Source organism: Quercus lobata, chromosome 2 (genome assembly GCF_001633185.2).
Source record: "Quercus lobata isolate SW786 chromosome 2, ValleyOak3.0 Primary Assembly, whole genome shotgun sequence".
Taxonomy (NCBI): Eukaryota; Viridiplantae; Streptophyta; class Magnoliopsida; order Fagales; family Fagaceae; genus Quercus; species Quercus lobata.
Genome location: NC_044905.1, coordinates 74,793,333 through 74,803,778, shown reverse-complemented (window position 1 = coordinate 74,803,778; position 10,446 = coordinate 74,793,333). Strand labels below are relative to the sequence as shown.

The following is a 10,446-nucleotide window of genomic DNA, read 5'->3' as shown; positions in this document are numbered from 1 at the left end:
TCTCTCAATCTCTCACTTAGTAATAATCTTACCCCTTAATGTTTGAATGTTATCAAGTTTATAATTTCCTCCAATATTTTTTTTGTCCTTGCAAATGTATATTAATAAAAAAACAAATTCATAAAAATTTCATTGTAAGAAGACTACTATTATAATGTTGCATTTTTGGTTTTTATGATTAAAGTTCTAATGTACTAAAAATACAAATTATGTTGATGGCCTAGTATGCCTAAATGCACATGAAAAAGAAAAAAATAAAAAAGAAAAAAGACCAATGGAAACTAAACCAAGACGTACAAACCATGAAGTTGACTTAAACTAATGCATAAGTGAGACATGTTGTCAAACACAAGGTGTACATCGCAAGAGTCAATTTTGTATTAGAGACGATTTCGGTTTACCTAAGGGAATGATATATATCATCGCTATATATATATATATATATATATATATATATATATATATAACACATACACACACTAAACTAATTATTTTACAAATTGCTAAAGATACAACAAATTAATAACAAAACATTTTGTGAATTGATGTGACAATAATTATGATTGGTAAATGGCATTATCATAATAAATTTATTTTATTTTTTATAACTGGTGACATTAGTTTCTAGAGATTAAGTGATGAAATTTGTTATATCTTTAGCATCATTTATATATTTTTTACCCTAACTATCCTACTAATATTTTTTTAACCTTTCTTTTATTCTCATCCACTTATTCTCTCAACCTTTTAATGTTTTTTTCTTTTTATTTTTTTCCTTTTTTTTAAACTCCTCCACATGCTATCGTCTTCAGTCAAATTTTTTTTTTTTAAATCCTCCACATATTCCGATTGGGGTTATTCCAGCTTGGAAGGCCATAGTTGTAATAAAAGATGCCAACACCATCAATGCATGTTGATGCTTAATTATTGGCCTCTCTGAACCCTCTAACATGGTTAGTGTCGAGGTTAGAGATTTAGTTATCCAAGGAAGTTTTGTTTGAGCCCATTAATTCATGTACAATTGGATGTACATTATATCTTTTACACTTAAAGCCCCAACACCTTGAAGAATTTCCCCAATCACCATATCCCTCAAATCTCTGGGTCTCTGTATCAGAATGTCTAAAGTTGTAGGGCCAGTGCAACCAAATTTGAAAAAGAAAAAGAAATAGAGAGAAGCGGTCACAAAGAGAAACATATTTGAGGCAGAGAAGAAATGAAGAAATAGAAGATGGAGGAACACATATAGTAAACGAAGAAAAAGAAACTAACGGTAGTAAAGAAAACACATAATAAAAAGAGAAGAGACTGAGATAGGAGAGATAGCCCATACTTCTTCCAATATATCAGGTTTGAGATAAACAGAAGAGATTGTATTTGCACCCAGGAGAAGTTGGGACAAAAAGTGACAGAGCGGGAGTGCTTCCGGCTATGAACAAAGACAGAGATTTGAGAGTCTAAAGAGGTGAGGAAGAGAGTAAGAAAAAGTATTGGGATTTAGAAAAGTGCAATTATATTTTGTTTGTTTGCTTGTTTGTTTGTTTGGTTTTTTTTTTTTTTTAATATTGTGCTAACGTGGAAAATTGTGGGAGTTTCAGAGGTTTTGGTTATATATATATAATATATATAGATTAAGGATATGTATGATATAGTAGTTATAACTAATGCAAGAACAAACCGAGGCAGCACTAGTGAATTTATTTTCACTATAGGTTTGCATGAAATAACAACGTTGATTCAATGCCTATGTGCACTAATGATGGATGAATTCACTTAATTGATTAAAGAGAAAATAATTATGGATGAGCTCAAGAGAAAATATATGCCCGTGGGCACCAATAAGGCAATAATGGATGAGCTCAGTATGATGGAACAATGTTAATGTATGCCTTTTGTAGATGGTAGTAGTTTTGGTACATGAAATTAAAACATGTAATTAATGTCAAGTAAGAAATTTGGTGACACGCTTTAGAATTTAAATGCTTTATAGTAAGTAGGATTAAAACATAAATGTTGCTATTATTATGATTCTTAATATTTTGATCACAATAACTAAATGATTTATTGTTATTATTATATATTTGTGGTTTGCAATTTATGATTATTATATAATTTCAAATTCTCATATAATATAGCAAGGATCTTATAATTTTCCTGAATTTTTAAAAATAAATACCTTATAATTCAATAATATATTTTATTTTTAAAAATCTATAGATAGGTTTTTATCACAATTTATTTGAATTTTTGTTATTTTTTGTTTTATTGAAAGTTTATAGACACAAAAATAATTGATATTTATTGATATGACAAATTTTTAATGGTAAGTAAGTATAAAAGTGTTATGTCCAGTGGCGGAGCCACACACAAAGGTGGGGGGGCCAAGGCCCCCCCAAAATTTTAAAAAATTAATTTATAGTATGTATATTATTTACATTTTAAAAAATGTAGCATGTAAAAATTGAAGTTACCCCCCCCAAATTTTGAGTTATTTCAATGGTGCTCTTAAAAGAAAAAAAAAAATATTAAAATCATATAATTTAAGAGGTTTAACAAATTAAACTATGTAGAAAATGATAAATTTTTGTACATGTCTAATAGAAGAAATACATGACTTTTATATACTCATTAAAATTTAGAAAATGATAAATTCTCTTAGTAAATTAATTTATATACATGTGTGTGTAGAGGTTTGTCTTAACTAATATATTAGCATCACAACTTGGCTCCCCTAAACCAAAATTTCTAGCTCCGCCTCTGGTTATGTCTACAATATTTTCACAACAAATCATAGGTAGTTAGTTATTATTGGTTTAAATTTGAACCTACCACTGAAATTACTTTTTTACCCTAAAAATAATAACTCCTAACAATGTGCTACTTAAAATTTATTATGAAAATATAATGGATAAAACATTTCTTAAGCAAATAAATAATGTCAATAATAAGTCCTACTACAAGTTTGCCATATAAGCGATGTCAAATTTTTTAGTGTACGTTGCTCTTATATAAAGCAGCGAAGGAACGTGAATTGAACTTTGACTACCTCAAAAGCGGGTCACAATGAAACCGGTACAACCCGATCCAATATAAACCGCCCCGCCCCTAAAACCCTAAACTAAAATACATAGCTCTCATAACAGCCTCCATTGCGCCCTCTTTCTTTCTCGTTCCCTGTTTCTCAGCGAGCTTTCACTGTAAAAACAATGGCGAAACCCGACTCAAAGCCGAAGCAAAATTCAAGGCCAAAGGCAAAGAAACACTACAGGCCTGCCGTAAGTTTCCTATTTCCACCGCAGAGTTTATTATAAAATAAAAAAGTTTCTTATATATACGATAAAAATCTATACATTTTTCTCACACTTTTTTCCGTCAAAATTTTTTGCTTTTCCAGGGAAAGAAGAAGGAAGGAAACGCCGCTAAATATGTCACTAGGTCTCAAGCTGTCAAGCATCTCCAAGTCAATCTTCCACTTTTCAGGTCCCTCAATCTCTCACACACATTCAAAGTTTTGTATATTTGTGTTTATGTGTATGTGCAAATGTATATATGTTAGTTTATGTTTATTTGTGTGTTTTGCATTTTATGTATTTAGGTTTGTAAGTCCATGATTTTAGGTAATAATATAAAATTTGCACACATTTTTTCGATAATAAGATAGTTACAATGGGGATGGGGATTTGAACCTTGGATGTCTCTGAAATATGAGGAGGTGCCAGTTGAGCTACAAGGCTCTGTAATTTTTTCCGCTAGTTCTGTATTATTCATTATTATGGAAAATGAAAGCAATTATTTCTGGCAGTGTAACGAGATGGCGGGTATTGAATGTGTAACAAATTAAAAAAAGTGCTATTGTCATGGGCAGTGATGTAGCTTTTGTTTACTTTGTTGGAAAAGTGCAGTTGTCTATGACTATGAACTCACTATTTTAATTGCTTGAAAATTTGTAGGAGACTATGCATTCTCAAGGGTATATTCCCCCGGGAGCCAAAGAAGAAGGTGAAAGGAAATCACCACACTTATTATCACGTGAAGGATATTTCATTTTTGGAGCGTGAGCCTTTACTTGAGATATTTAGAGACAAGAGGGCACATGAGAAGAAGGTAAAGAAAGCTGAGGCGAAGAAGAACCCTGATCTTGCTAAACGTTTGCGAACCCGCGCACCTACTTATAAGCTAGATAAAGTTATACGGGAGAGGTTTGTTTATTCTATCCATTTGCTTTGAAAGATATGATTAAAGGTTGCTTCTGATAAAAATCACTGACATTTGTTGTCATAATCTTTGCTTGAATTGTAGGTATCCGACGTACATTGATGCGCTTAGAGATTTGGATGATTGTCTCACAATGGTGCACCTTTTTGCAGCACTACCAGCATTGGAGAGGGAAAAAATTGAAGTGCAGCGCATTCATAAATGTCGAAGGTAGTATATGTATATTAAAAAAGAGGGGTGGGTGAGGTGGAAATGGCATTTGGATATATACTAGCTATCCTATCCCCTCCCCCCGCCCAAAAAAAGTGGTTTAATAATTTTACAATATAGGCTTACAATCTCACTGGTACTTATCTACTTTTTGAATCATTTTTATTTTCCAGATTGAGTCATGAATGGCAAGCATACATCTCTCGTACTCATAAATTACGAAAAACCTTTGTATCTGTGAAAGGCATATATTATCAGGTACTGTTGCTCATTGTCTAGTATTGCTGTAGTCCCGTTAGTCACATGAAAATTATTTTTGTTTATAGCTGAATCTCTGTGCTGTTTGTCCTTGAAGGCTGAGGTTGAAGGTCAAAAGATCACGTGGTTGACCCCTCATGCACTGCAGCAAGTTATGCCAGATGATGTTGACTTCAACGTCATGCTAAATTTCCTGGAAGTTTATGAGGTTCGGTTTTTATGGTTCCTATGTTTTGTTTTCTTGTATTTGTTGTTCATGTCATAAATTTGCACTTACAAGGGAAAAAAGGTTTCATGATATCGCTTGTGATGGATAATTAACACCCCACCCACACACACATACACACACAAACACCAAAAAAAAGAAAAAGAAAAGAAAAGATGGACTGGATTGATTTATTGATTTAATGGATATTGCTTGTCATTTCATAACACCGCTGGTCATGGTAATGACATAATGCTTTTTTGAGGTAATGAAATACTCGAATGCTTTTTGGACAATTGAGCTATTTTGTAGCCTTTGGAGAAGTATCTAGGGAGGTTGGGATGGGTTTGTAGGCTAAGAAGTATCATGCATTCAGGGATGGTATAAGAGTGAGGTTTTGGCATGAAACATGATGGGGTAACTAGCATTGAAAGAGTTGTATTTATACTTTGAGTGGATAAAGATGCTTCTGTTCACTATTATTTAGCCAGGGTACTCGTCAATGCAATTTCAAGTTTTTACTAGCTTTCTATGATTGGAAGTTGGATTCAATTGATTCTGTGCGTGATGATGTCTTAAACATCCATAGTGGTGAGGGCCTTGACTGGTTGTGGTGGAGGCCTAACAACAATGGTAACTTTGATGTTCACACTCCTTTCATGAGGTCTTAGGATGTTCCAATGGTATGCAATTTCCCTGGAAAAGCATTTAGAGCAATAAGGTTTTGACAGGTGATAATCTTATTCAAAGAGGTATGAACTTGGTGGGTTGGTGTTGTAGTGGAACTGTGGATCAATTGTTTATGCACCATTGAGTTGTCCATAAATTGGGGTCTTTTATTTTCTTTGTTTGGAGTACTTTGAGGATGGATAAACTAGTTTGGTGGGCACAGAAGTTATATTTTTTGGAATACTACCCTGTTGTTTAATGTGGACAATCGAGAGGGAGAGAAATAATCATACATTTAATGGTGTGGAGCTATTTGTTATTTAGTTGAAATCAGCGTTTTTGAGATTATTTGTGCCCTTGCCTTGACACAAATGACAAGCATTCTATTGTAAATTTTATTCATTTCCTTTCTTTTTAATTTTTGAGGAGAGCTTTGTGTATGAGGTATCTCCTTTATTCTAATAAAAATTTTGTTACTTATGGGAAAATGTTTATGTTTTAATTTATTTATAAAAAGAGGGGAAGGAGTCCCCTAAACCAAGAGAAACAAACACAAGAGAGGTTGAAGTCATGCACCCACCAATGTCTTATTATTACTAAAGCAGAAAAAAATTGTTAGAGACACAGCTTTTTCAAGCAGAAAGTTTGATTAATGTTGGATGCTGATATTTTACATTTCCAATCCTTTTTTTCCTTTTTAATCTTCCAAGACAAAATGATCTCTTGTTCACCAGATTTATGTCTAATACGTCCCTCTTCTCATTTTTCTATTGTGCTTGTTCGTTTTGGGTGCAGACTCTCCTTGCCTTTATTAATTATCGCCTTTATCATTCGATAAATGTAAAGTATCCACCCATTCTTGATCCTCGGTTGGAAGCTTTAGCGTCAGGTATGCTTTTCACTGTTCAGTCCACAGAAATTTCCATGTTCTCATTCAGAGATTTTAGCAGCATGAAGCTGTGCATTGAGCTTATAATTTAATAATTTTGTAGGTAGTTCATGCTCTAGTCTATTTCTTTTTTAGATTATTAATTCACTTTTGTATTTAATCTATCATGCAGATCTTTATGCATTGTCTAGATACTTTGATGTGAACTCTAGAACTTCTGTGGTGGATCCTCAAGTTTCTAGTACATCTGGATCCGAGCAAGTTGAGACCCAAAAGGTTGGGACAGCATCTGATGAATCCGAATTAAGACTAGCTCAACTTCAACATCAACTTCCTTCCAATGAACCTGGTGCGTTGATGCGCCTTGTTGAAGATGATGCTGGTGATACTGAAGAGGATGATGATACAAGGGAGTGTAAAAAACTCTTTAGGAATCTGAAATTTTTCTTGAGCCGCGAGGTCAGATTAGCTATTCATTATTGACCTTAAAGAGATAATTAGCTATTTTCTGTGTTTTTTTTTTTTTTTTTTTTTGGGCTTTTACATAAAAGATGGGAGTGAGGAGTCTGGGCCCACTATGCATGTGCATGCATAAAAGAGTGAAACAAAAAGTTGTCCACTATTTTCTTTTTGTTAAAATTTGGCATCAGCGTGTTCAATTAGTGCCTGGAAGTTCACTTAACATTCAAGAACGATTGTGTATCTGTTTTTGAATCATTTTACTGCTTTTGCATGGAATTAGGCATACATAAATGTTCTTGCTCTAAATCAATAATCTCTCTTATTTTAGGTTATGCTGTTTCTTTGTTTCAGATGATTATTCTCTTTTTTAATAAATTAATGTTGTTATGTTCAGGTCCCTAGAGAGTCCTTGCTTTTTGTTATTCCTGCATTTGGTGGTGTTGTTTCCTGGGAGGGAGAGGGAGCTCCATTTAATGAAGATGATCAGAGCATTACTCATAAGGTTTGCTATATAACAAATCGTTATACAAGATACAACATTTATGGATTAGAACACACATGTATAGAATTTTTTGAAATGTGTTTAAGCACGATAATTCATTCTGAGTATTTGTTTTGTATGTTCAGATTGTTGACCGGCCCACACTGGTTCGTACATCCCTCTCCAGAGAATATGTGCAACCACAATGGGTGTATGATTGTGTAAATGCACGTGTCATTTTGCCAACAGAGGATTATATGGTGGGAAAGTAAGTCCCTTTAGATGCATCCATGACTTGCCTTAAGCTATGTTAACCTCTCTGACCTTTGCTATTATCGTTTTGGAGTTCTCATTTGCTATGCGTTGTGCACAAAAAATCATATTACTTGAGAAAAAGTATTTTGTGAGCCTCCCTATCTGCTAGTATCAATCCCATGAACTATTTTTTAATATTAAAAATTGATAGTGTTCCTTGTTACTTTTAAGGTAAAAGCTGGTGCACATTTTGTAATATCAATATCAATGAATGACGTATTGATACTGTCTACAGGATTCCTCCTCCACACTTATCACCTTTTGTTGACCATGAGTCCGAAGGTTATGTTCCTGAGTATGCAGAGACTATTAAACGATTGCAGGCTGCTGCTAGAAAAGAAGTCCTTCCATTACCAGGCGTAGGAAACGAAGATCTTGAAGATCCTCAGAAATTACTATCTGAAGGTATTATTGATCGAGCAGAAGCTAGTGAAGCTGCTGAGAGAAAGCGCAAGGTAGGTGTTGTTTTAACTTAATTGAATTGTGTAGCAACCATATGCAGGACAGTGATTTATATACAGATTTTATGCAATTTTATTTCATGTTCATCACTATGTTCCTGTTGAATTGATCAAATTTGGAATGGATGTAGATGATTCTTGAGCAGAACCGCTATCTTGATGAATTGAAAATGGAAGTTGAGGGTGTCCAGAACTCCTCAACTCCCTCAGATAATAAGCAGAGCTCTTCCAAAGAGACAGAGGCTAAGGAAGAATCTGAGCCTGATTTAGAACAAATTGTTGAGGATTATGCAAACATGTCTAAGACAGTGATGTCTCGTAGGAAGAGGAAGATTTATGAAGCCATGCAGGTAACTTTGTTGGTTAAGCAGTTTTTATTGTTTTATAGCAAAAAAGAGTGCATGTCTCTGAGCTTATGGATCTATGCTGTCTTGGATAACTTATGTAATCAGCTAACAGCTGTATATCTGGATACTGAATTTCATTAATCTTTTGTTAATATTTTGATTTGATTCATAAAACATCTTACCTATCAAAAAAATGTTTAATATTCAAGCATTTCATAGTTGATCTGAAACAAAGCTTTTTTTTGTCCAAATCTACAAGCTGTTTGCTCATCATCTGAGTATATTGTAGCCATATCTCATTGTTTAGTTTAATCAGGATCAAGTGCTGCACTTAAAGGTTGCTTTTATTTGTGCAAACAGGTGGATACTGAAGTTTTTCTGGATGTTACCATTAATAATGTATAATTAAGTAGACAACTTTTAAGATGACAAAGTAAATGTAATCTGATTGTGTAACATCAAAACCTTTTGTCAAGGTTGTTTATACATATACTTAACTGTGAAAGATTAGGTGTTGGTATCATATAGTCCAAGCCATCCTAGAAATTTTGGTGCCTTTTGTACTTGAATGCTTCTAGAACAAATATTATTTGAATAATAGTGTCATGATATCCACTAGATTTCTTCAGAGAGAGATGGGGGCGGGATTGTTAACGAGGTAGGTAGAGAATTTAGGAGAATGGAATAGGAGAGAGGGAAGCAGAGAATTGGGGAGAGAGTTAAGTGCATCAAATTTCTTCTTCATCTGATTGGCAGTGATTTACAAGTCTAATTTAATTGTTTCTTGATTCTTATGTATGATTTAGTGAAGCTACTACATATATATATATATATATATATATTTATATATATATTCCTAGGTGTTGGTTTACTATTATTGTCCTGATGTTGGATCAATAGTGGATTTTATTCAATTTTCAAATGGTCTTTTTACCTTTGAAATTTTCATATGCCATCTGAAGTACTATCTTTTGAGTATGATAATGTTATTCGTCTGTGTTGTGACTAACGTCTCTCCTCCCCCAGATTGGCAAACAACGGAAGAAGGCTCACGTTGATCTTCTTAAGGAACGGAAGAAAAAAATTCAAGCAGCTAAGGAGTCAGAGGAGAATTGAAGTGCCCCCTGAATTTGCATGGCTTGAATTTATTCTTTTGTTAATTTGCTTGAGGTTGCTTAAGCTTTATAACAACATAATGAAGTGTAACATTGCCAATTAAGTTTGTGATTGGCTAAAATTTTGATAACTATGTAAGATATTTTTTAAAATTAAAACTGAACCAAAAACGAAACCGTAGTTTTCTACTATTAGTTGGCGCATTTAAATTTAATGCTGAATATTTTTTTTGGGCTGAGAGCCATGTTGCATGATATTCTGGGGGCCAATATTAAAAAAAACAAATTGACTTTCAGTAAACGAAGTAATCTTGCAAATGTGTAGTAGTTTCATTTCACTTTCACCATAAGCCTAGAGAGGGAAAATAGACTCCTGGGGACTACATTTCTAAAGTCTATAACCTTACGCACGGGCAGGGAGGCTTGCATCAATTAAATCTGTCCCCTCAAGCACTCCGATCTATTTTATACCTTTGCCTTGCCAAAACCGCATGCTTTACCTTTGCCCTACCAAAACAAGTGGAGTGGGCTTCTTAAAATAAAAGCTGGGCTTGGATTTATAAACCAAGAATCAATGTTAGTTTGGGCTTAAAGAGAATGGAGGATTTCTATAAGGCCGTTACCCAAACTAGATTGGCAAATGATCTTCAATGAAGATAACAGATGGATCATGTTTTGTGAATGAAGTATCTAAGAGCCAGACGCTATGATCATGCTCCAAATCCCGAAAGATGTATATTGCTATGGAATAATATCTATAAGAGTTAGGAGCTTCTAAACAAAAGTAAGACGAAATTTTTTTTTTTTGAGAAGATTCAT

The 10,446-nt window shown here is 33.7% G+C and overlaps 1 protein-coding gene across 1 annotated transcript; it reads left to right on the top strand.

Moving 5' to 3' along the window:
* Positions 1 to 3,117: 3,117 nt before the first annotated feature.
* Positions 3,118 to 9,819, top strand: LOC115976598 (pescadillo homolog). The gene is made up of 13 exons (XM_031097989.1): positions 3,118 to 3,275; positions 3,395 to 3,480; positions 3,951 to 4,199; positions 4,300 to 4,425; positions 4,599 to 4,683; positions 4,781 to 4,891; positions 6,353 to 6,446; positions 6,619 to 6,905; positions 7,303 to 7,410; positions 7,536 to 7,657; positions 7,940 to 8,159; positions 8,297 to 8,515; positions 9,539 to 9,819. The coding sequence occupies exons 1-13, from the start codon at positions 3,207 to 3,209 to the stop codon at positions 9,626 to 9,628; spliced, it is 1,866 nt and encodes a 621-aa protein (XP_030953849.1). The 5' UTR covers positions 3,118 to 3,206; the 3' UTR covers positions 9,629 to 9,819.
* Positions 9,820 to 10,446: the final 627 nt, after the last annotated feature.

Bases quoted from the DNA above. Each gene is read 5' to 3' on its own strand.
- LOC115976598 (XM_031097989.1), top strand. From the start codon at position 3,207: ATGGCGAAACCCGACTCAAAGCCGAAGCAAAATTCAAGGCCAAAGGCA. The intron at 3,481-3,950 runs GTCCCTCAATCT...GAAAATTTGTAG, and splicing joins GTCAATCTTCCACTTTTCAG to GAGACTATGCATTCTCAAGG. The intron at 4,684-4,780 runs GTACTGTTGCTC...TTGTCCTTGAAG, and splicing joins TGAAAGGCATATATTATCAG to GCTGAGGTTGAAGGTCAAAA.